The sequence below is a fragment of the Cololabis saira genome, chromosome 14 (genome assembly GCF_033807715.1).
Source record: "Cololabis saira isolate AMF1-May2022 chromosome 14, fColSai1.1, whole genome shotgun sequence".
NCBI classification, from domain to species: Eukaryota; Metazoa; Chordata; class Actinopteri; order Beloniformes; family Belonidae; genus Cololabis; species Cololabis saira.
The window spans coordinates 42,433,445-42,460,463 of record NC_084600.1 but is presented as its reverse complement, the minus strand read 5'-3'; the positions used below and the strand labels follow the sequence as shown (position 1 = coordinate 42,460,463).

At 40.7% G+C, this 27,019-nt stretch overlaps 1 protein-coding gene across 1 annotated transcript in view; it reads right to left on the bottom strand.

Annotated features, from left to right (window-relative positions):
* Window positions 1–625: 625 nt before the first annotated feature.
* Window positions 626–27,019, bottom strand: part of mtus2a (microtubule associated tumor suppressor candidate 2a) — an 89,809-nt gene continuing 63,415 nt past the window's right edge. The window contains exons 7-17 of the mRNA XM_061739278.1: window positions 26,322–26,420; window positions 19,364–19,548; window positions 17,232–17,357; window positions 11,397–11,463; window positions 10,119–10,333; window positions 8,578–8,683; window positions 8,416–8,489; window positions 7,453–7,551; window positions 4,279–4,398; window positions 4,063–4,163; window positions 626–1,725 (exon numbers count right to left, since the gene is read on the bottom strand). Coding sequence (XP_061595262.1) covers window positions 1,173–1,725; window positions 4,063–4,163; window positions 4,279–4,398; window positions 7,453–7,551; window positions 8,416–8,489; window positions 8,578–8,683; window positions 10,119–10,333; window positions 11,397–11,463; window positions 17,232–17,357; window positions 19,364–19,548; window positions 26,322–26,420 — 1,745 coding nt within the window. The 3' untranslated portion in view covers window positions 626–1,172. The remainder of the gene's footprint in view (window positions 1,726–4,062; window positions 4,164–4,278; window positions 4,399–7,452; window positions 7,552–8,415; window positions 8,490–8,577; window positions 8,684–10,118; window positions 10,334–11,396; window positions 11,464–17,231; window positions 17,358–19,363; window positions 19,549–26,321; window positions 26,421–27,019) is intronic.

Sequence of the window (27,019 nt, the reverse complement as noted above, 5' to 3'; positions counted from 1 at the left end):
TTCAGAAATGTACCCTTAACGTTCCACTCCAAGGATGTAAGTTAGTTAGTTAGTTACAGCTGCTGCTGCAGAGCTGTCAGTCGCTCTCCTAACTGGATTTGATGGACCAGAGGAGACATTTCAAATTTATTCACGAAATTGTATTTCAACATTATTCATGAAATTTCAAATTTATTCTTGAAATTCTATTTCAACATTAATCTCGACATTTCGACTTTTTTTCTCGAAATTGTATTTCAACTTTATTCTCAAAATTTCAACTTTATTCATGAAATTTCGACTTTGTTCTTGAAATTGTATTTCAACGTTAATCTCGACATTTCAACTTTATTCAAGAAATTGTATTTCAACTTTACCCCCTTAAAATTCCAAATTTATTCACGAAATTTCAACTTTATTCTTGAAATTTCGACTTTATTCATGAAATTTCAAATTTATTCTTGAAACTGTATTTCAATATTAATCTCGACATTTTGACTTTTTATTCGAAATTGTATTTCAACATTATTCTCGACATTTCAACTTTTTTTCTCGAAATTGTATTTCAACTTTATTCTCAAAATTTCAACTTTATTCATGAAATTTCGACTTTGTTCTTGAAATTGTATTTCAACATTAATCTCGACATTTCAACTTTATTCATGAAATTGTATTTCAACTTTATCCTCAAAATTCCAACTTTATTCACGAAATTTCAACTTTATTCTCGAAATTGTATTTCAACATTAATCTCAACATTTTGAATTTTTTCTCGAAATTATATTTTAACTTTATTCTCGAAATTTCGGCTTTTTTCTCAAAATTGTATTTCAACATCAATCTTGACATTTCGACTTTTTTCTCAAAGTGCACAATAATAAAAAAAAAATCTTCCCCTCTCAAATATTTTTTCTCCTGCATGGCCCTGATACTCTTCCGTACATCACAGCCGGGATGTGAGCGCGTCGTGTTCAGGTGACCAACGTGTGCTACGTCTCATCTCAACGACTGCAGGACGCGTGACGACCCATGCAGGGGGACTTTAACTTTACAATATTTACAGTCTACTCTTCAACACGTCATTGTGGCACAGAAATGTGAATCTGGGGACAAAGACGTCCAATCATCTCCTCACTTTCACATGATGGAGACAAACGGCTGTAGGGGGTTTGGGAAGGTCAAGACCGGGAGGTTTAACTCTGCAAAGAGGAAACAAACGAATTTGAATTACAGCGCCCTCTGTGGGTGGGCGTGGCCGGGCCGGGGGAGTAATTCTGATTGGCGGCTGCTCTGTGGGTAGGCGTGGCCGGACCGGGGGAGTAATTCTGATTGGCGGCTGCTCTGTGGGTGGGCGTGGCCGGACCGGGGGAGTAATTCTGATTGGCGGCTGCTCTGTGGGTGGGCGTGGCCGGCCCGGGGGAGTAATTCTGATTGGCGGCTGCTCTGTGGGTGGGCGTGGCCGGACCGGGGGAGAGGTTCTGATTGGGCCAGCGGGAGGGGGAGCAGTACTGGGCCTGCTGGGGGCAGCCGTGGCAGTGGGAGGGGGAGTCGCAGCCCGTGCCCGGCGGGGATGAAGGGACGGGGGACGTGGAGAAGGGGCGGTGCAGCGGGGACGAGGCCGGGGACATCAGGGGGCTGGTCTGCAGACGCCACAGCAGCTCCTCGTTGTTCCGGCTCAGACGCTTCTTCTCCGTGCTCTCCTTCTCCACCGACTCGTGCAGGTTGGCGTTCTCCTCCGACAGTTGCCTGCAGGAGAAGCAGAACAGAGGAGCACGACGTTAACCACAGAGTCATAACACATCTAAGCTTAATTAAGGGAGGATCTGCTCCGTCTCAGTCCAGTCTGGTGCCGAACACCAGGTTCTGCTCTGAGCTGGAGGACGAAGTGGTGTTACTGCATGGACACCGGCCCCAGAGGACCAGAATTGCTCACTTCTGTTGTAATGTAAAGTTATGTGTCATCTGTGTAGTTATGGAAACTTATGTTGTTGTTTATTATCTGAGCTAGTGGAAACATGTAGATCAGGGGTGTCCAACCAGTCAGAGGCTAAGAGCCACAATTGGTTACTGTGTTACTGCAAAGAGCCACATTGTACACATGCTCACATCAACTGCCCCATCCCTCACTCCCTGCTCTCTCTGATACATAAAAATAACATAAAACGGAATGGTGAAATCCTGCAATCTGATTGGTTGTTAATTATGGTATAATGAGCATATACTGTACCACGGCTTCTATTCTAAAGCCTTATCACAGCATATCATTCCATGTCAGGGAAGCAACAATGTATCCATGACAATGTGTGTGCCTGTATAGCTCAACGGGTTGAGCAAGCGACTTATGTACACCTTCCCCTGTACAGCTACGCGGGTTCAATTCCAGTTGCGGCATATTTTGCCCCCACTTCCTACGTGTCTGTCTTTCACATAAAAGTGCAAGAGCCGCATGACACCAGGCAAAGAGTTGCATGTGGCTCGCGAGCCGCGGGTTGGCCACCCCTGATGTAGATGTTAAATAGGAGGGATCTTAGGATAGAACCATGGGGAACTCCACATGTAATTTTCATTGATTCCGATGTAAAGTTACCTATTGACACAAAGTAGTCCCTGTCCTTTAAGTAAGAATCAAACCAGTCAAGTACTGTGCCAGAAAGTCAGAAACGATTCTCCAGTCGCTCTAGTAATGTACCATGGTCAACAGTGTCAAATTATGCCATGAGGTCCAACAATACCAGCACTGTGGTTCTTCCACAGTCTGTATTTATGTGGTCATTGAACATCTTGACAAGGGCAGTCTCAGTGCTGTGGTGAGCACAAAAACCAGACTGGAAGACATCAAAACAGTTGGTCAGAGGTAAGAAGGTATTTAACTGTCGGAACACAGCTTTTTCAATTCCTTCTTTATGAACAGAAGATTTGAGAAGTGTCTATAATTTTGCTTTAGCAAATTGTTCAGATTGTTGTTTTTTTTCCAGCAGTGATTTGATGATTGATATCTTCAAGGTCTGGGGGAAAACACCTGACAAAATGGATGAGTTTACTATTTGAATCAGATTCTGATAAGTAATATGTTCTTGAAGAAAGCTCTTGGTAAAATACCAAGACAATGGGACTGTTGGGCCACAGTCCTATGTGATTATGAACTCATGTGAAATGTGTGATTATGTGAACTTTGGACTTTGGATGAGCTTTCAGGCCCAACTTAAGTCTTTGTTCTAAGACCAGCCTCGAGTTTATGACACCTGACCACATGGTTTGGAACAAAGGAAAACCCCCATGGACTCAAAGCAAACAGAATTTGCATCTAAGGCCATGCAGTAACAAGGAGACAAGGAGCAGCCCCTGATTGGACAAAGACCCCAAGCCACAGGGGGTGCCTTGACTTCCTGGGCCAGCTATAAAAGGAAAAGCTCTCTTCTCCTCGCTCTCTTCCCTCTTGTCTCTTCTATTTTGCTCTCCCCTCCAGGTCTCTGCTGCCTCGGACCTGTCCACGGTCCCATGGGGTCCCCCGTGAGCAGGAACCACCATTATTAGCACCAGGAGCGACCAGCTATGGACCGGCCTCCTCCTGTGATCGTTGACCGAAGAAGCGTCTGTCTGGAGAGCTGCACGAATAACCCACAAGGTTCCGAGCCCCAGTAAGCCGAACCAGACACCCTGCATGCCTCGACGTGAACGCCTTTGGACCGACCTGGAGCTGAAGGAGGCCCAGCTGCTGTGTCCATGCTGCATCCACAAGGAACATAGAGTGAGAAAGAGAGAGTTGCTCCTTATCAGGATCCCCTGCTGAGGGTAACTACCCTTTTGTTTCATCAAGAAACACTTACCGGCCGAATCAAACCACCCTTTTCTTCATTTACAAGATCCACGCACGCACGCACGCACGCACGCACGCACGCACGCACGCACTAACACCATGCCAAATACCAAAAAACCTGTCACCAAGTGCACAATCTTTATGATTTTTGACATATTCCCTCCCAGCTATCACTTCTCCACCACTAAACCTGCCTGTGTTGAGGACCTCATGACCTCCATGTTTGATGCAGTGAAAGTATGTAAATCAGACAGGCTGCGTCTCACCTGGACAAGGTGAGATTCATGTCAATACGGGCCTTGAGGTCTTCGTTCTGCTGCTGCAGAACCTGGACCTTCTCCTCCAGGAACACGTTCTTTTGGGCCTGCTCAAGTTCAAAACAGAGAGGACAAGCTTTCATCCAGCAGAAGACACGCCGTCGGCGGCGCAAAGCCACTAAACTGTCAGCAAAGACGGCGTTTGGACGGCGAGTTTGAGCCTACCACTTTTTCCAGGTCGGAGATCTTCTTCTCCTGCTGGTGTATCTGCTGGTTCTTCATTTCCACAATCTCTTTCAGGCTCTTCAGGTCCTGCTCGATGTGCTGGTACGGAGCTAAAGCATCCTGTTTTACACAATCACACCAAAGAAAGGATTGCAGATTTATGTAAATGTAAATGTACTTTATTTATATAGCCCTTTACAGCCACCTCTAGGTGAGCCAAAGTGCTTTACAGAATAAAACATACAGAAATACAACATAGAATAGTAAGACAGAGCAAAAAAATGAATATAATTAAAGCTGCAAGCAGCGATGAACGGGCCCTTGCACCCGTGGAAGCGCTTGTATGACTTGCATGTAGATTCTTCAGGCCTGGACATTTAGCGGATGACACCACCCACGACTCTGTATGTCATACCATTCAAAAGTTATGGCAGAAAATTGGAACTATGAAATATCGACCAATCAGAAGAAGGGGCGGGGCTAATTCAGGCCATGAATGTCAGGTACTCAATACAGAGTCCGATGACACCACCCACATGTCTTTATCACAACCCGTTCAAAAGTCATGGCAGAGAATAGGGACTATCAAATATGGACCAATCATATGAATGGGGGGAGGCGCTTTTTGGCGTCTATCGTCGCCACGGTAACGCTTTTGACTGAGAAAAGTAATGCGCATCGTTGCAGGATCGATACGCACATTTTGATGTATAACACACCTGGGTGCACATTACGGTTCGGGCCGCATTAACTGCCGAAGGAATGGCATAAATTGCGCCAAAATTACACAATTAATTCAAAATAGCCGACTTCCTGTTCGGTTTCGGCCATGGCGCCAAGAGACTTGCGACATGATACAGGAGTGTACCGATTTCCGTGCATGTACGTCAAACCGTATTGTGGGGCTTGAGGCACGAAGTTTTCTAGGGGGCGCTGATGAGGGCACGTTTAGGAGGGCAAAAAGGCCATCCTTTCGCCGGAAGAAGGAAAAAAAAAAGAAAAAAAAGAGAAAAATTCCTACAGATACAATAGGGCCTTCGCATTGTCAGTGCTCGGGCCCTAATAAAAGAAAAAGAGTAAAAAGTGTCACCACACTACTGGGCATTAAAAGCTATTCTAAATAAATAATAATTAAAGGTTTTAAGGCTTTTAAAAAGGCCCAGGTCAGAGATAGTGCGTAAGTTGCTGGCGAGCTTGTTCCAGAAAAGGCTCGGTCACCCCAGCGCTTGAACTTTGACGTGGCACTTCCAACAACAGTTGGTTTGAGGATCTCAGCGCCCTGCCATGCTCACGCACCGTTAAAAGCTCAGATAAATAGGGGGTGGCAGGGCCGTCGAGGGCTTTAAAAACAAACATTAAAAGTTTAAAATCAATTCTAAAATGGACAGGAATAGAGGACCGGAGTAATGTGCTCACGTCTTTTAGTGTAAGTTAAAAGACGGGCAGCTGCTTTCTAGCTGAAGGCGGCTAAGACAGGACTTGGAGACGCCAACATATATAGCATTCCAATAGTCTAATCTAGAGCTGCAGCACCCAGTCTACCTGGGTGTAACCTTGGACCGTACCCTGAGCTACAAAGAGCACGTCCAGAAGACCAGAGCCAAGGTGTCCACCAGGAACAACCTCCTGCGCCAACTCACCAACTAAAAGTGGGGAGCCCACCCAAGCATGCTGCGTACCACAGCACTAGCCCTATGCTTCTCAACCGCCGAATATGCCATGCCCAGCATGGTATAAATCAAGTCACGCACGCAAACTGGACCCTGTCCTCAACGAGACCTGCAGGATAGTGACTGGGTGCATCAAAACAACCCCCACACACCTCCACCCCTGCTCTAGGCCCTCTCAGACATCGCACCCTGCGACATCTGTAGAGCAGTCACCGCCAAAGCAGAGTGCAGCAAGCAGGCCCATGACAACTCACTGCACAAACACCTCGTCCCCCAGAAACGGCTCACGTCCAGAAGCAGCTTCCTGGATACCACCCCAGAACTGGGGACCATCGGTCGCCAGGACCACGGAGTGGCAAAACCAGTGGAACAGCCTGGGCAGCCAGACAACCCAATGGACAGAGAGAGGCATCATCCCAGATGAATGTCTCGCTACTGGCCATGACCAACCATGGGCTATCTGGAAAACCCTAAACCGTTTGCGGGTCGGCGAGGGACGCTGCAAGGCATCCATGAAAAAATGGAAACTAACATTCTCTGATGCATGCGTGTGTGGGGAAACACAAACAATGGACCACATCATGAGATGTATATCTGCTGCACAATGTACTGGAGATGACCTGGCCGAACCCAACGCCACTGCACTCGCCTGCGCCACCCACTGGAAGGACATGATATAGAGGACGGCCAGACACGAAGAAGAAGAACTCTGGAGCTGATTAGAGCGTGAACAGCTTTCTCCAGGTCGACATGATCAACTTGTCTGTCAAATTTGAAAAAACTATCAAAAATCACACCCAGATTTCTGACATAAGGACTGAAAGAAAAAAACAAAAACGTAAGCCAAACAGTGGCAAGAAAAAACTCCCCTTTAGGAGGGAAGAAACCTTGAGCAGGACCAGGCTCATAAGGGGGGACCCTCCTGCCGAAGGCCAGACTGGTGGGTCAGGGACGGCAACAGCACACAGCAGGCAGGTGGAAGCAGCAACGGGATGACCAGGGGTGGGGACCGCAGGCCAGCACGCAGCTCCCGAAGCTCCGGCCCAATCAGCAAGTCCCAGGTTGGGGTGCAGGGTCGGGGAAAGGTTGAAAAGGGGCAGGGCCAGGGATTGGCTTACGGTTTTTCTCCCACTAGGGGAGTTTTTACCTGCCATTGTTTATGTAATAATTGCTTGGGGGTCATGTTCTGGGTATGGGTCTCTGGAAAGCGTTTAGAGACAACTTTTGTTGTATTAGACGCTATATAAATAAAATTGAATGAATTGAATTGAATTGAAAGAAGAGGACGAGGCGCCAAAGCTAGTCGTCACAGTTTCCCCAAACACAATGCACTCTGTCTTGTCCTGGTTTAAGTGCAGGAAGTTCTGGGCCGCCCACTGTTTGATGCAAGGAGGGAACTTTGTGCATCGGTATCATCCGATTTAATCTGCAAACACAGATCCGTCACATCGGATCTGACCTGGTGACTTACAGAATAACAGACTGGGCTTCTCTTTTTACTCACGATGATCTGCTCGTCCGTGCTCCTCCTCAGAGCCTCCTCGAAGCGCCGGGCCTTGTCCTTCAGACTCTGGTTCTGGAACGTGAGGGTGTCCACCTGATCCTGGAGGAGCAGAAAACACATCAGCATTCAGGACTTTTACTTTTCCTTCACCACATTTAAAAGTTAAAAAATATACTATATATACTATACTTAGTTACTTTGACACTTGCCACCTTGTTACTCGTTACAAATTAAAATAATCAAATAATTATATTTTGCAAGAAAGACAGTTTATTTTTGGTGTTGTATTCTATATCACATTTCATTCACCTGAAAGTGAAATTACACTGCAAAAACTCAAAATCTTACCAGGAATATTTGTCTTATTTGTAGTTAAAATGTCTCATTTTTAGTCAAAAAATCTCATTACACTTAAAACAAGAGTCATTACCAGAAAAATAACTTGTTATTTGACAGTTTCCACCTGTTTCAAGTAAATTTTCACTTGAAATAAGTAGAAAAAATGTATCTTCTCATTACAAGCGAAAAAATATTGTTCCACTGGCAGATTTTTCTACTTATTTTAAGGGAAAATCTACTTGAAACAGGTGAAAATTGTTGTTTTTTCCAGTGATGAGTCTTGTTTTAAGTGTAATGAGGTTTTTTGACTAAAAATGACATATTTTAACTAGAAATAAGACAAATATTCTTGTTAAGATTTTGAGTTTTTGCAGTGTAAAAAAAACAAGGGAAGGATAATTTTTGGTTGTGTTGCTTCTTTTCATTCATACTATAAAATACTTTTACTTTTACTTTTGATACTTAAGTACATTTAATGTGAGCCACTTTAAGTCATTTTCTTATGGGTGACTTTAAAATTACCAAAGTCTTTTTCAGTTATGGTATTTCTACTTTTACTTAGTTACTTTTTTGAGAGATGCTGGTCTGTGTGTGAAGAAGACGGATCAATAAACTGTTGTATACCTGCAGGGAGAGCCTGAGCTTGTCAAAGTCTTCCTCCAGGAGCATCTTCTGCTGCTCGTGAGCTTTCCTCAGATCTGTCCAGAAGCAACACAGAGAGGGAGGATGTCATTTCCATCATTGCCTGCATCAACGTTGCCTTACAACGAGGTCTAAAGACCGAACCTCTCATGGTGCGGGCGTGCTCCTCGTGCAGCGTTGCCATGGTGATGTTGTGCATGTCTCGGAGCTCCTGAATGGCTGCCTGGTGGTTGACGGACATCTCCTCCATCTAACACGTCCAGAGACACAAAAGACAGACGATTAAGGTGTTCTGTCCATTTCTGCTGCTTTGTCCAAAAATGCTACCGCCGCATACACCGATAGGGTCTGTCTATCGATTTTTGCTACCCAAAAAATGCTACCTAATGGTTTTCTACCTTTGCAGAGCTACAATTTTACTGTTTTACTCCCTAGCCCACTTCCTTGTCGCTTGCCAGGCCGTCATTGTGAATAAGAATGTGTTCTTAATGACCCGCCTGGTTAAATAAAGGCTGAATGAATATCAAATAAAGCAATAGAATTGTTTTTTTTTCTCTTTTTCGTATAATGTTCACAAAGTGTAATGCAATTCATGTCATGGGTAGTTTATTTTGAAGGATCAAATATTCAACATCCCATGTTATCGATTTTAAATCAATATTTCAGGGGTAGCATAATTTGATAGTCCAGTAACATCCTATCAAATAATGCTCCTGTCACTTAATGCATTCAGGTAAGATACTAATCACCTCACTGCCACTGCAAGATGAATCTCCGCATTCTTATACCTCACTTTATCAATTTTAAATCAATGTCAATGTCAATGTCAATTTTATTTATAAAGCACATTTAAAAACGACCGAGGTCGACCAAAGTGCTGTACAGCATACAAGAAAATAAAACAATACCAAAAGAAAAACACAGTACACAGTGTAGAAACAATAAAATCACTAACATACTAAAATGATCAATAAAATAGTAATAAAAAAAAAATAGATAATAGAATAATAAATATTTTAATAAAATATTTTAAGGGTAGCATAATTTGATAACATAATTTTCAGAGGTGTATAATCCAGGTGCCATAAAGTAAAAATCCTGTCCAGCAATTGTTCCAACCAATCACTAAACCAGCTCCTCTGCAGGTAGATGGTACGTCGTTAGTGAAAACCCCTGTTCTAAATGTACAGGCTGATCCAGAAACATGGCAGGGGTTTTACTAGAGATGCCCCGATACCGATAATGGTATCGGTATCGGGGCGTGCTCGCTCCCAGCGCGACTGGGCTGCTGAGGAAAGCCCTGAGTTTTGTTTAAAATTGAATTTCTGTTGCGAACAAAACCTGTCTTCCAATTCATTGCATTTTTCATTGCATTTTTAGCCTAGTTATTTTTGTGGTAGAAGTATCGGATTGGTACTCGGTATCGGCAAGTACACAAATGAAAATACTCATACTCGGTGTGAAAAAAATGGTATCGGGGCATCCCTAGTTTTTACTTTATAGCACCTCTGAATTTGTTAACAGCAGCGTGGACCAAAGGGATGCAAGTAATGATTGGCGTGGCAATCAAACTTTGAAAATTGAACTGTGTGCAGAACCGCAAAGTAGCAGTTCTGGACGGGGTAGCATGGATCGACAGCCTCTGGGTTGACGTGAGCGACCAGGTCACGTGACCTCTCTCTCACCTGCTCCTGCTGGTGACCCCTCAGCTCCTCCATCTCCGAGCGGTGCTCGGCCTTCAGGTGCTCGGCCTCGGCGCCGTGGCACCTCCGGAGCCCCTCCTCCACCGACGCCAGCTCGGCCTCCTGCTGCAGCTGCAGCTCCTGCAGCTCCCGCTCAAACACGCCCTCCAGCGCCGCCTTGTCGCGCTGCAGCCTCTCGCAGCGCGCCGAGTGGGACGCTGCGCAGGAACACCGGCATATTTTTGGAAAGATGTTGCAGAAATTACTCAACCCAACCCCCGAATGTATTTACATTACGGAAGAGTATTAGGGCCATGCAGGAGAAAAAATATTTGAGAGGGGAAGATTTGTTTTTATTGTGCACTTGGAGAAGAAAGTCAAAATGTCGAGATGAATTTTGATACAATTTCAAGAATAAAGTCGAAATTTCGCCTTTTTTCTCAACATTTCAACTTTATTCACGAAATTTCGACTTTTTTCTCAAAATTGTACTTCAACATTAATCTCGACATTTCAAAATGAATCTCGACATTTCGACTTCTTTCTCCACATTTACTTCTTCCTCCTTTAAAATATATATATATATATATATATATATATATATATATATATATATATATATATATATATATATATATGCCTTACGTTTTTACCAACTTGGTATTAACCATTAATATATATGCAGACAAAATAAAAAAAAAATAAAAAAAAAGACGTCAGTGCTGACTGAAATATATTACAGTTGTTACATAAAAAAGGCTAAGTGATGGTTTGTTTTTGTCAGATTCCCAGTTTATTACATATGATGTCATTAGATCATTAATGGATGAGCCTCTGGAGGTAGTTAAACATACTGAATTTATGGCCCTGATTAAAGGCAGGATAAGGGATTTCTGAATGACATCATCTATTGATACTTGAATCAAACATGGGGAGGTGGCTCCTCCAAAGATGCGGTTTGTTATTTGTCTGGTCATTTCTTTTTTTATTGAGTTTTGCAAATGTAAACAATTATATTAAAACATTTACAGAGAGTTAAGCATGCATTTTTCTTTTAGGAAAAAAAACAGACAGTGGTCACTTAAGTATTGCAGCATACCCGAACAATTTATATAAAACTAGAACAACCACAATACAATAATTAGATAGATAAATAAAAAAAATAAAATGAAACTACAACAGAAATAGACAATTACAAAAAGTAAATAAAGAATTGTATTGGGAATTATTAATTCATTTAATAAAGGATAAAAGTCTGGTCATTTGTGCGTCTCCACTCACCCAGCTCCTCTCTGAGCATCTGCATTTCCACTTCTAGTGCTTTTTGACTTTCTTCCGTAGATTCATTCTGTAAAACAGAAATTAGATTAGATTAGATTTATTTTATTTGGCCCATAAGCAGATGTGTCTTCCCTGACGGTACATTCATCATCATCAACAATAAATAAAAGACAAACATAACAATAAAGACAGACTTGTAGTCCAGACGCCTAAACCGAGACCAACACTAGTTCTGCGTGATTGTAGAACATCATCCTGGTTCTAGTTTCCATATGAGCTTGTTTTCAACTGCAGCTCAATAACACAGAGAAGTGGATGATGATGTTGAACTCACTAGAAATGTTTCCATCCATCAGCTGAGATCAGATCTGTGTGGCGACTGCACTACCGCTATTTCTACACTATTGGAGGATTGACACGACTACTAACTAGTCCCTAACTAGTCCTCTAGCAGAATAACCAGCTCCAACACCCCCCTCCACCTCAGAAACTACTAACTAGTCTCTAACTAGTCCTCTAGCAGAATAACCAGCCCCTCCACCTCAGAAAAGGAATGAATAGTAAATGTTACTGATTTAAATTGGACTGAATTTGGAGCTGAAACCTGAATTTTAGATATTAAAGATTGTAATTACATTATTTACCATTAAAGTAATCAGATTACACCGTAGATCAGCATCACTGAAATGGACCTGATGCTTAATCAATCACAACGATATGCAAATATTATTCATGTATTTATTCAAACAAGGCCGTTATAAACACAAAACTGTAATTAAATACAGAAACATGCAGATGCACCAAAACATTAAATCAGATGCAAAATACAAATAGTTTACAAACTGTACATTAACAAGAGGAAGAACTGCTGATACCAGATTCTGTCACCTTGGTGTGAAACGGACTTTCAGTTATCCGAGTCTGAGACCTGGAAAGACCCGAGACCCGAGACCCGAGACCCGAGACCCGAGACCCGAGACCAGGACCACAAAGAAGTGGTCTGGAGACCAAAACAACCAGAACAAGTCTGGCGGACAGACAGATCAGCGGGTTCAGGGCAGCAACGGCTGCAGGGATCAGGCTTTTCCTGAACTTCATGGTTCTGTACCTGAACCCTGAGGGTCGTGGGGTGATATGTTGGTCCAGTGGGCGACTGATGTCTTGTACTGTGGCGTTGGCTAGGCGTGAGATGGACTTGTTATTTAGTTCTGTGAGGTTTGGTGTGAGTTCGGCCCGGTCGGTGACAGATATCATATTTTAGAAACATGCCGAACAGTACAGAAGGATGGTTGAATGATGCTCACTGTAGGTAGAGTAGTAACAGGAAGTGGGTGCAGCGTATAGTTGTTCAGGTGACAAATTAGCACCTTTTTTCTTTCATAAACTTGTATCCAAACACCATATTCTTTGTCTGAGTTATAGAGGGAATTCACATGACGTCACAGATGCGACTTCACAGCGGGTTTCGCCCATTGAGTGTCAGAAAGACTGAGTGTCAGAAAGACTGAGTGGCAGCGTAAACTTTCAGTTTGAGCAACTGGAAAACATCTAAAATGGGAAAGAGCTGTTGTGTGATCGACTGTACTCAGATTTAGCAAGAAATTGGAGTTATCGTTTTACAGACTGCCGAAAAATAAGCTTAAGAGAGACAAATGGATCGCTGCAATTCACAGAAACAACTGGATTCCAGACACCGAAACGTGGATTTGTGGTTCCCATTTAGTATCAGGTAATGTTGGATTTTTGGGTAGCTAACGTTAAACGGTCAAATTATAAAGTTCAGTGTCCTCATCACTTTAATTTCTATCAAATCTAACAAATCCTGCCTTGAAGTCGGACCAAGCGTCAAGACTTTTGTAAGCCTTCAAGCTTTGCTTCGTGTATTTCCCCGGTGTAGAAATTAAGTACATATAAATATCAGGAAACTGGATTCATGGCCAAATATTAATGTCCATGGACCACTGGTTCTTGGTAACTGTACCAAATATTAATGTCCATGGACCACTGGTTCTTGGGGTAACTGTACGGGTCACTGTCAAGTCCAACTGACGCTAATTTAAGCTGATAATCGGCTGTTATCCCGTCTTCTCCACTAGTTATGTGAGTAAGGGGGCTGGTCCAGTGGGGAAGTGACATCAATGCAAACCCTTTATTGATAATAACATTTCTAATCATCAGCATCGTGCACGGATTAGTGTGTTAACCTGTTTGCAACAACATCCAGCTGTAAATGTTTAAAATATCATTTTTACTGACTATATAATCTCGGTTAAGCATGTGTCGTTTCCGTTCTAATACCTAAGTAAACGGCTCATCGCCTCTGAACCGTAGCAGGAGAAGACTCAGAGGTAAACCTGAGGATTATCTGTTTGGGAAACATCCCGGCATCGTTGTTCAGCTGGATGTAATCTCTGCACGAGCAGCTTAAGCTATTCTCATGTAACGTGGTACAGTTGTAGTTAAAGAGTTGCTAAATCCAGACAGTGGTGTCTTTATAATTATATGCATTGCTATCATGGTGTTTTCCACTGTGCAAACTAAAAAAAATTAGACAAAGATAAAAATGTCATTTTTTTTCTTTGGTTCATCACAATTTGCTCAGGCTTGTGAACATTCACAACTTTTCTGACACTGGAAATGCATGGTATTCTCATAATATTATGACTTTATTCTCGTAATATTACGACTTTATTCTCATAATATTACAACTTTATTCTCATAATATTATGACTTTATTCTCGTAATATTACGACTTTATTCTCATAATATTACGATTTTATTCTCGTAATATTACGACTTTATTCTCATAATATTACAACTTTATTCTCATAATATTACAACTTTATTCTCATAATATTACGACTTTATTCTCATAATATTACGACTTTATTCTCATAATATTACAACTTTATTCTCGTAATATTACGACTTTATTCTTGTAATATTACGACTTTATTCTCATAATATTACAACTTTATTCTCGTAATATTACGACTTTATTCTCATAATATTATGACTTTATTCTCGTAATATTACGACTTTATTCTCATAATATTATGACTTTTATGACTATTATGACTTTCTCGTAATTTCCGATTTTTTTTTGTCTTAGTTTGGCCCTAATACTCCATCGTAATATATATTTGATTTGATTTGATATGTTTATTTGGTCACATTGTAGAAGTCAGTGGTCAATACAAAGTTTTTTGCATGTAGATCAAGCAAGGACCAAAAGGTGTAGACTGAAGCCAAAGCTTATTTTGTCTACCCTTTTAACACAATGTCAACGTCCCACTATAGTGCAAGATTTGAAAAAATATACATATTTGTACTTTATTTTTTTTACTTTTTTGTATTCTTTTTTTTAACATGCATGTTCCAAATAAATTCCAAATAAAATGTTAAAAAAAAAAAACAATCAGGTTAAGCAGAACATTTGTGCAGTTGTGGATGAGTTGGTTTCGCTGCTGTTCTTGTTTCTGCCACCAGAGGGAGTTCAACCCCTCTCAGCCAACCAGCCCCGTCTGCTGCTGAATATCAGCCTGAATATCAGCCTGCTCGGACTGTCGCACCCAGACAAAGGCCATACAGAAGTGAGGGGGCCTGGAGGTGACACCAGTGGCGTCAATTCAGTCAAAGCTAAGGTACGGCAAGGTTACGAGTCACAGAACTTAACTAGGGTATCAATCAACACGCCCAGCAAATACTCATCACAGAAGTCTGCTATGTAGCTTATCTTTTTCAAATGCAGTCTCGCTCACACTGCAAAAACTCAAAATCTTACCAGGAATATTTGTCTTATTTCTAGTTAAAATGTCTCATTTTTAGTCATTTTTAGTCTCATTACACTTAAAACAAGAGTCATTACCAGTCATTACACATTTTCAATTGAAATAAGTAGAACAATCTGCCAGTGGGACAAGATTTATCTTCTCATTACAAGCAAAAAAAATGTTCTACTTATTTTAAGTGAAAATCTACTTGAAACAGGTGGAAATTGTTGTTTTTTGAGTTTTTGAGTCTCGTCTTAAATGTAATGTAATGATGGAATAGACATTTTAACTAGATATAAGACAAATATTCTTGTTAAGATTTTGAGTTTTTGCAGTGTAATAACTAGTGAAATCGATCATGTTGTTCTGATTTGCATTTGTAGTTATTTTATATGTATTAAATAATAGAATAATCAATTCAAATAGACAGAGTAATTCCATAAAAACTCCATTAAAAAACAAACATTTACATTTTCCCTTGAAGCCAAGGTGTGGCGGCTGCCATACCCTGCCATACCCAATTGACACCCCTGGGTGACACCCCGGTGACACCCCGGTGACACCCCGGTGACACCCTTCCTCCCGTCACAGTCGCTCCTGCTCCGGATTCTGAGTCTCACCTCGTGGTGTGACTCGCTGCATGTGTCCTGGAGGGCATGCGTGTACACGGCGTACGTGTGCGTAACGAAACCCGGTCTAAACAGACAGGATTTAAACAGTCTGGGTATCCAATAAAAGCAATGCCAAAGTATCCACATATTTAAATTTCTGTATAAACATATGGTCTGGTCAAAGTATAAAGAGAGTGGGTTGTAACACGATGTTAAATACACTTCAGTCTGGAAATGTTGATGTGTAATTGTTGTATGTATGTATGTATGTATGTATGTGTGTGTGTGTGTGTGTGTGTGTGTGTGTGTGTGTGTGTGTGTGTGTGTGTGTGTGTGTGTGTGTGTGTGTGTGTGTGTGTGTGTGTATGTATGTATGTATGTATGTATGTAACTTTGTTCCTAATTTTACACACATTGTGGTTATGAAATACAAATACTGTAGAATAATTTTATTATAATTTGATATCGGTCTTTTGTTCATTGTTCTGATTTAAATGTTAAGACAGGAGGAAACCTTAAAAATCTGTCAAGTTATTGATGAGAAACAGGGTTGGGATTAAATACGTTTCTTCTTCCCACTCCCTTTCCAGTGTTAATGAATTCATTTGAATATTGAACCTGCACGTCTACTGATATTTGCTTAATTTTCTGTTGCACGCAGGTCACTTATGTTGTAAATCTTCTACCGCTCGAAATAAATATGAACTGCTAATGTTGAAATACAATTTCGAGAAAAAAAGTTGAAATTTCGTGAATAAAGTCGAGATGTCTCCTCCATCAAATCCAGTTAGCAGAGTGACTGACAGCTATGCAGCAGCAGCCGTAACTAAGTAACTAAGTAACTAACTAACTAACAAACTAACTAACTAACTAACTAACTTACATCCTTGTAGTGGAACGTTAAGGGGACGTTTCTGAAGTTATGCAACTGTATATGAAAATTTTGACTTTTTTTTTCTCGTTGTTGACTTTTTTCTCGACATTTCAACTTTTTCCTTGAAGTGCATAATGAAAAAAAAATCTTCCTCTAAAATATTATTTTTATTTTCCTCCTGCCTGGCCCTAATACTTTTCCGTAGTGATGAGCCTCGTTAGGATTCGTTTTTATCCATCCGGAAGATTCCCCAACGAAGCGCCTTATTCCCGGTCCTGCCGTCGCACCAGCAGGAGAACCAGTTTCCTTTCTACAGAACTTTGGACCTAGAATTGGTTTGTATATTGAAGATAAACGGCGAGACGGTTTTGTGGTGATTAGAGGAGCAAACAGAGACGATGATGAACACGGCAGTGATGATGATGATTGTTTATACTCTCCACTAACGGCCGTCTGCCTCTTTCAGACCGTGTAAATCTTCAGTTAATTAGAGTCTCGGTGGAGGCAGGTGCTGCGGAGCAGGGGCGGGTTTTAATTGTGGGATTATTAAAGCAGATGCATGATTGCGGTTTGCTACCTTGAGGCAGTAATGCTGAGCGGTGATGATGAAGGCCTCTAAACCCAGCGTGGTCGTCTCCAGCGCGTCCCTGAGAGCCTTCAGCTGCCTCTCCTGCTGGTCACAGCGACCCTGGAGCCTCTGGACCTGAAGACAGAGTTAGATAGGGCTTGTCAGCTCCTTTAAATCAGGCCTAAAAACATTACTGTTTAATTAAATACTTACCTGCTGTACTCTACTGCCCTTTTTTTAACAACTTGTGCTTTTTATTATTTTACCTCTTTTTTATAATTTTATAGATCTCCTTTAAAGGAGACTTATTATGAAAAACAGGTTTTTTCTTGCTTTAACACACACACACACACATATATATATATATATATATATATATATATATATATATATATATATATATATATATATATATAAATATATAAATAAAGGTTCTTCTCTTCCGGCTCTCGGCGAAGGCGGATGCTTTTCTGCTCCTCTCCCTTATCTCTCTGTCCTGCTACTGCTTTTGTCCCGTCTCGTCTTCAGAGTCTCTCCTTTTCACTCCTTCGAAATTCTACAATCATGGAATTGATTAATTGGTCTCTCAGCACAATTGACCAAATTTTTGCGACGAGAAGTCAGGGGGTAAGGGAGCCCTCCTGCCCCGATGGGACATTTTTAGCTGGATACACAATGGATTCCTGGAAACATTGGAAACCGTTGTGTTTGGCGATTCTGTCTGTCGAGGATGTTGAAGATGCTTCATAATTGGATTTATGATAGCAGGATTTCTCCTAATTGGAGGGGGGGGATTCCTGGTCTACCGACAAACGCGTAAGTCGTCGACAGCTGTTTTGGCCCTTTCCGATCTGCCGGACGTGGCTGAAGGATCAAGCACGGCGATCAACACTCAGACTTAACGCTGGGAGGGCAAAGCCGTAAGCTGGATGCGATTCTTGAACAGAATCGCAGGCTGGCGGCGGTCTTTGAGCTCATTGGCAGGATGGAGAAGACCTTGGAGAAGTTGGAAGCTCGGCTTGGCGGGAATTGATCACAAATTCGTCTGTTTGGAGTCGCCATTGATGAACCAGAGACTAAAGGCAGACGGAAAATGACTGAGTCTGTCTGTTCTTTGCAATATAATTGTTGATTCTATAATCTGGCCTTGACAGAGCGGTTTGGCCGATCGCTCTAGTCACAATCTCCCTGGTGGAATGTAAACAAGTGACTCTGCCCCCACTAACCCTCCCCTCTCCAGGAACATCTGTGGACCTGTTTTCAGAACTGACCGATGCGTCTGATAACATCAAGGACATTGGCTGAGGAGCAGCTCTGAGCGAAGTTCACGGACTTACCGCTTACATACACACTTGCTGATAACCACACCTCCCTCATTCTCAACGCCTTCCTGGCATTTGTATTCCTGCTTAGTTGTCCTTGAATTGCCCCTCTGGGATGAATAAAGTTTCTCTGAATCTGAATCTGAATCTGAATAAAGTGGTCTCCCCTCAGCCTGCCAACTCAGAGAAGGAGGAAAGCAACCAAATTATGCATTATGTCTGTACAGCCGCCCGTCCAGTCTTATGTGGCTTCTACGAGCCGTTCAGATTCTGCTCCCGTCGTTACATAATGACAGGCGCTATTTTTATAGGTTGGCCTCCGATGCGTGAAACCACGCCCACAACTAACTCTGCCGACCGGAGCTTCCGCCATTTTTTCATAGCGGTGTATCGCGTCATTCAGGCAGCCAATCAGCACAGAGCCTCATTATCATAGCCCCGCCCACTCAGAATCCCACATAGATAATGAGGTTAGAGAATGGGAAGATAAAGACATGGCTCAGAGGCTGAATTTCTAATTTATTTAGCAAAAACTATCAAAAGCTTGTTTATAAGACATTCAAGGCCTGTTTAAAATAGGTATTAGATGCCATAATAGTTCCCCTTTAAATTAAATACTTACCTGCTGTACTCTACTGCCCTCTTGTGCTTTTTATTATTTTACCTCTTTTCTTATTATTTTATTTCATTTTATTTGTTATTTTCTGTTTAATTATGTCTTGCCGCTTTTAATGTTGATGTAAAGCTCTTTGAATTACCTTGTGTTGAATTGTGCTCTACAGATAAACTATCTTTGCAGATATCTCTAATTCCTCTCACCTCCTCCTTTTGTTCCTCCGTTTCTCTCTCCTCTCTCTCCTTCTGCTGAGCCTCTTCCTTCTCCCTCTGCAGGTTCTCCTGCTGCTCCTGCTGCTCCTGCTGCAGCTTCAGGGGCGTCACATCGTGAGATGACCCCGCGGGAGTCGAACCCTTCACCGCTGCTGCCGGCCGCTGGCCCAGCTGGACTGTGTTAGAGGACGAGAGGAAACACGACGTTACATCAATGTTTTCTGAGAGAGAGACACATTCAGATGCTTTCCACACAGGGCTGGGGATCCATTCAAATGTCATTCCGATTCTTAAGATTCAGAATCAATCAATCAATCAATAACTTTATTTGTCCCCAATGGGGCAATTAATTTTGCAGCAATATATACACATGGTAAACGAGTTTAAATCTAAAAATCCAAGCACCACAACAGCTACCTTTTCCTCATGGAATTGAGAAGGAGATGCAGAAGGAACAAAAGAATGTTTATATCTGTTAGTTTTGACAAGTGGAAGTCTGAGCAAAGTACCCGATGGGAGGAACTGAAACTCTTGGTGTAAAGCAGGGGTCGGCAACCTGCGGCTCTAGAGCCGCATGCAGCTCTTTAGCGCCGCCCTAGTGGCTCCTGGAGCTTTTTCAAAAATGTTTGACCTTTTTTCTTTTTTTCTTCCTTTTTTTTTCTTTTTCCTTTTTTTCCCTTTTTTTTCCCTTTTTTCTTTTTTCCTTTTTTAATCTCGACATTTCAACTTTTTTCTCGAAATTTTGACTTTTTTCTCGAAATTTTGACTTTTTTCTCGACATTTCAGCTTTTTTCTTGACATTTCGACTTTTTTCTCAACATTTTGACTTTTTTTCTCAAGATTGTACTTCAACATTAATCTTGACATTTCAACTTTTTTCTCGAAATTTTGACTTTTTTCTTGACATTTCGACTTTTTTCTCGAAGTGCATAATGAAAAAAAGAATCTTCCCCCAGTATTACTAATATAGAAACATGCAGCATGTGTTGCCTTCATTCTAAGGCTTATACAAGACTTTAAATTTTTTGCGGCTCCAGACATATTTGTGTTTTTGGTCCAATATGGCTCTTTCAACATTTTGGATTGCCGACCCCTGGTGTAGAGGATGGAACAGTCCGGATAGTTTTTGCTTTCCTATACAGCTGGTTGTTCTACAGGTCCTGTAGAGTCACCTGAGCAGAGCCAATTATTTTACTGCAGACATTAAACACCTTGGTAAGAACAGTTTTCTGCTTTACTCTAAGTGATGAAAACCAACAAATGAAAGAAGAAGTGAATACAGACTCAATGAAAGAACGATAGAACATGGACATCAAGGATGAATCAATATGGAATTTGGACAGTTTTCTAAGACAGTACAGACGTTGCTGACTTTTCTTGTAAATTAAGTTGCTGTTACTCGCAACACCAACTTAATTTACAAGAAAAGTCAGCAGTGTCTGATCGATTATCAAGATTTGATTCGATCTGATTCTGATATTGATTTGGGTTAGTGTTATCAAAACTGTTTTTTGAGCTGTTGCATGAATTATATGACTGTATTTATGCAACATATTTATACCACGGCCTGTGTGAATACTCGATTGTGATTGGCTGGCAGGTGTAGGTTATCACTTATAACCTACACCTAGAAAACAAGTTTGGTCAAATTGCCTGATATCTTTAATATCATTGCGCTGGATCAACTGCCAGGTGGTAACCACGGAAACGGAGATTCAGAGAAGAAGAGCCGGCTACCGCAGGACGGAGACATGAGTGATTTTGTAATTTCTTTTGATTTATTTGGTGAATTTAACAATTTTGATGACTGGGATGCAGAAGAGGAGAGAGAAGAAAATAGCCGAGCGGACTAGAATATCTCCCGATGCTAAGTCGTATCTCAGGTCCGTCCTAGTTACTAGAGAATCAACACTGTGTCCATTAAGGACCTTATGGGACGGTAGTGATTGTTCCAGGTATTAGTCAGACCCTCAGGTGTTACCAAGGAAACTGAGTTATGGCTTGTTAAAAAACGTAATTTACCAGGTTACAACGGCTGCAGACGAGAGATTAAATAGTCGCTCAGCTGTGGCTTGTTGTAAAACTAATGATTTCAACTGAAAACACATTAAAGCATGAGTAACTGATTTAATATTTATGTTTTTTGGTAAGTGACTGTGGTATAAGCGGGATAATGCCCTTCCAGGTGACATTAACATAAATATATGGACGACGCGGGGGCGTGAACCGGTGTACACGGTTTACACCTCGTCGGGCAGTATCCCTTACTAATACGAGTATTATATTGAGATTCAACAGCAAGTATTGCAGCTAATGATGCTGTAAGGACCAATCAGCTCCCAGAATGCTGATAGAACTGCTTTCAGAAACATCGTGGGGCAGAATTACCAAACAGATCCAGGGAGGAAACAGAGACGGATGAAATCAGTTTTATTTTTTACCACATTCCGTTTTCATTTTTTCCATTCTCTGTCTTTTTTCGGTTTTTAATTTTTGAAAATTTGGTTTTTAGCATTTTATGCAAATGTAACCCCAAGACAGTATATAAAGTAATGAAATATAGACAATTTATGCAATTATAACTGAAAACTTTAATGTTTTCATACCTTTAAACATATTTAAAGGCAAAAACATGACACTAGTTATTCTCGTGTCCAACAAAACATTGCTTTTTTTGGCATAAACAAAAAAATACTAAAAGTTGTAATGTAATGATGAAAAAAAATAATCGATCTTTAGACATACGAATCGATTTTTAGGAAATATGAGAATTGATTCAAAATCAGAATTTTTTTCGACACAGGCCTACTGTATTTCCATATGTGTCATGAATAAGCCACGACTTCATTCTTCAGCCTAGAGAATAATGAAACTGATTAGTACTAACTCAGAGGACATGTGACCCGACCTGCAGCTAAAGACCGCAATCACATGATGAATGATGGGAAGTTAATTGAATATTTCTACAGAGGTCCGTAGTCTAGAGTTCTTCATTATGGACCGTATAACCCTCATACATGAGATTGGTATTAAAAAATGATGGAACTACATGAGAAACAGCCTACTGTTACAGTAAACATATGTGTAATTAGTGAGTGTCAGTAAACACTTGATCCATCCATGATGGATGTCATTTAAAATGCCTGTCTTCCCCTCAGGGCTGCAGCCTTTTGCTTGTAGTTTCGAACCTACAACAGCTTTTAGTATGTATATATTCTGAATACAGAGATGCAATATCTTGCAGAAATAACAAAAAAATAAATGAATATTTGAAAATGGACCCGCTGAGGAGCTGCTGCGTCTGAACATCTGCACAGACAAAATAAATCACTAAATCACTGCAGCTCCGCACCGCCTGCCTCGGCCGCATCGCTCAGGCCCGCTGAGGCATGGGGGAGCGGTTTCCATGACAACGCGAGCCGGAGGTTGGGGCGCAGAGTCCCAGGTAATGAGTGAAAAATTGCTTAGAGGAAGGGGGGGCTAAGACGGGGGGGATGAAATAAGGGGGAAAGCCGTGAGATTAGAGACAATGCTGAGGAAGGGGCATAGATGGGGGTTGGTATCGGCTGCCGAAGGACCGTGATGGATCTTTAAAACCACTTTGGAACAAAAACAGGACTAAAGGAATGAAACTGAACACAAAAAGGAGAACATTTCTGTCTGGAAAAAGAAAAATAACTTATCTCAGCAAAAAAGAGATCCAGCATTTCATCTAAAAATGTACAAAACTGCACGTTTCAGCAAATATTTCGGCGTTTTCTTGCCTTAAAACCACATTAGGAGTCATCGTTCCCTATAGCTTATTCTGGTAAATGATATCTTTATCTACACACGTGTAAACCTACATCTGTAGGTTCCATGTGAAAGGTTAGGGAGACGATAGTGAATACTAAAGCAGCGTGACGGGGGGATGCTGATGAGAGCAGAGGGGCTGCTGGATGTGGAATACCAATGTGAGAAACAATAAGGAAGATGATGATGGATGATGTGGAGAGCACTGACACTGAGTGTTTGCTTTCTACACAATCCTTAAAGGAACTCAGGCAGAGATTTTTCTGAAGATACACCCATGAGTTTCATTTCAATGTACTACCATTTCTACCGGCACAAAGTCCATAGCAACCCCAAGAAGACGAAACAGCAATTAACTGCTACAGGATGGTAAATTAAGATAAAGAGAGATGCTGAGAAGACGACAGTTAGCGGTGATGCAAGTGAGGAAAACAAAACAACATTTGTAGGTCTGCTGTACCGGAGTATTAGGGCCAGACAGGAGAAAAATAAAAATAATATTTTAGAGGAGGAAGATTTTTTTTTTATTATGCACTTTGAGAAAAAAGTTGAAATGTTGAGAAAAAAGTCCAAATCTGATGACGATATTGATTTGAAACACATATCACACACATGCAGTTGCATAACTTCAGAAACGTAACCTTAACGTTCCACTCCAAAGATGTAAGTTAGTTAGTTAGTTACGGCTGCTGCTGCAGAGCTGTCAGTCGCTCTGCTAACTGGATTTGATGGGTCAGAGGAGACATTTACACTTTATACACAAAATTGTATCTCAATTTTATTCTCGACATTTCGACTTTTTTCTCTAAATTGTATTTCAACATTAATCTCGACATTTCCACTTTTTTTCTCGACATTTCCACTTTTTTCTCGAAGTACACAATAAGAAAAAATTTTCCCCTCTCAAATATTTTAATACTCTTCCGTACTGCTGTCACCCCAAAATGATGGAGGTGAATCTGTGTCATTGAATTTAAAAAATAAAATGATTGAATTTTTAGCACTGGATATTTATGCAACATGCAACATCCGGGAACCCAAGGAAGAGCAATCGATTATAAATTCAAGATCGGGAGCGTGTCAAGAAAAAGTAGCGAACGTGAATCACTTTTTGATCCTAAAATGATCGTGTACCACTGCCGAGTCAATTCCTACGGAAGCGTTTTGTATTCACTTGAGAAAAAAAAAAACTCTCTGCTCTGTTTATCTGAATTAACGAGATAAAATTAAAACAAATAAAAAGTCTGCTCTGTTTTTCTGAATTAATGAGATAATGTCCAGCAGATCAGAAGGGGCTTTCCATCTGAACAACTGCAAAGTCCTGAGGTGGCTGAGGCGCAAAGTCAACAAACTAATAACAATACCATCTATAAAACTTAAAGACAAGAGTATCTCCCGATGTTTCAAACCAAATTAAAATAAAACTGGATTAAACTGGACAGGAACATGTTTGCTTCCACAAAATCCAGCTCTCAAGTGAATGACAGATTCTTGCAAGTCGTTAATTCAGAAAATTATTTTTCTCAAGTGAATGCAATACGCTTCCATAAATTCCAGTATGAATGGATCAAATCCCTGTACAGGGAAGAACATGAGCAGATATTTGCAGAGCCTGGAAGCTGCTACCGGGTGTGGATGGATTAACAGGTTTGAAACATTAAAAACTTGACCTGGTAGAGGGAGAAGCACACTGAGCTGAGCACATTAACAAACTCCTCATATCAGTTAGAGAAAAATGGGAATTGGAACTAAATAATTGAAGATAATCTGTGGGGAGAATTATGTGCAGACAGTCACAGATGATTAAATAGTCAATTATGGAATGAGTTTGATTGGAAATTAAAAATGAGATATTTTAACATTCCTCTGAATATTTCTTTGTTTGTTAAGACAACTTTGATTGAAATGTGTTGGAGGAATTGTGAAGGAATTGGGGATTACGCACTTATCTTTTGGGACTGTCCAATAATTCAAGTGTTTTGGAAAAAGCAGAAATTAAAAATATCGTCAAAGTAAATGTTCCTCTGGATCCTACGGTGAACTTGTTAGGCTGTAACAAAGGAAACTTATGACGCAGAACAAAGATACATACTGCAGATTTTGTTACTGATTGCCAAAGAAAATGGTTACTGTGAATTGTAAGGACAGTAAATCACCAACGATAACACGGTGGAGGCAGAGACTGAAGGAACTGATGAAAATGGACACTTTTGACCAAAGATGTGGAGATGTTGTGTCGTATTTGGATGCTGATGGAAATGTGATGTTGTAAAAGAAGGAGAATTGCTTTTTTCGTAGCATACTCTATATACGGTGATGTGTTACCTCCAACTTTTGTCATTAAAGAGACCGTCCTCATTTCATTATGTTATAAGCAGTACTCGAGTTGTAAAAATAAATCAGGGGGGATGGTGGATTTTATCATATGGGGACAGATAATTTGTGCTGATTACAAATAATATAATATATTACAAATAATAGCACTGACCAAAACCCCTGTAGAAATAATGCAGTTAAATGCAGCCTTCTGTACGCTTTAAATATCCACTGGGCTTACATCAAATACATCAAAACACAACAATAAAAAACACTTTTCTGAACTTATCAATATGACTCTGTCCTTCACAGGATAAGTAACATGGATCACTGCAAAAACTCAAAATCTTAACAAGAATATTTGTCTTATTTCTAGTTAAAATGTCTCATTTTAGTAAAAGAAATCTCATTACACTTAAAACAAGACTCATCACTGGAAAAAACAACAATTTTCACCTGTTTCAAGTAGATTTTCACTTAAAATAAGTAGAAAAGTCTGCCAGTGGATTTTTTTGCGAAGAAGATAAGATTGAAGATAAATCTTGTCCCACTGGCAGATTTTTCTACTTATTTCAAGTGAAAATTTACTTGAAACAGGTGAAAATTGTCAAATAAGTTTTTTTTTTCTGGTGTTATTTTTCTGGTGATGACTAAATGCTGAAATAGCAGTAAAACCACATTCATTGATGAAATGACATAAGGGATGGAAAGGGGGGATGGAAGTTTTACAGGGGGGATGATTTGGATCGTTTTTATTTCAGGGGGGATGCCGTCCCCCCTCAATCCCCTTCAACTCCAGTACTGGTTACATGACATGTTTCGGCCGGGAAGGAAAACTCACCTGGGGACTGAGGTTTGGGAGGAACCACTGCCAGTCTCTTGGGGGAGGATGGGAGGGAGCGCGTGACCTCTGAACTCCGCTGAAACTCCTTCCTGACAACTGTTGACAAACAGAATAAAGGAGTGGGTTGGTGGTGATTGTCACCATAGACATTTATACATAGACGCTGCATCCACTGTGGCTGGGCGTGCCTATAGGTCCGCCATCTTGGTACAGACCACTCGCCATGGCAATGCATTACATCTATGGAAGAGCGGCGTTTCTACACACACAAAAGTGATCATAAATGATGTTGTGAAGCTAATTTCACGTGATTTGTTTGTCAAACGTCACATATTACAGACAGACATAGATAAAACAAAAAGAAAAGAAAGAGAAGAACCCAGAAAACGTTCAATGTTCAGGTCTTTATTTATATGTATATGTATATGTATATATATGTATATATATATATATATATATATATATATGTATATATATATATATATATATATATATATATATATATATATATATATATATATATATATATATATATATATATATATATATATATATACACACAATTTTAACTAAAAACTAAGGACCAAAAGGTGCCCTTTTCACAAGAAAAAAAAATGTGCATTTAGGATTTAGAGAATGAAACAAAATACATAAATAAATCCATATGAGAAGTTGCCCGAGTATAAACAAAATAA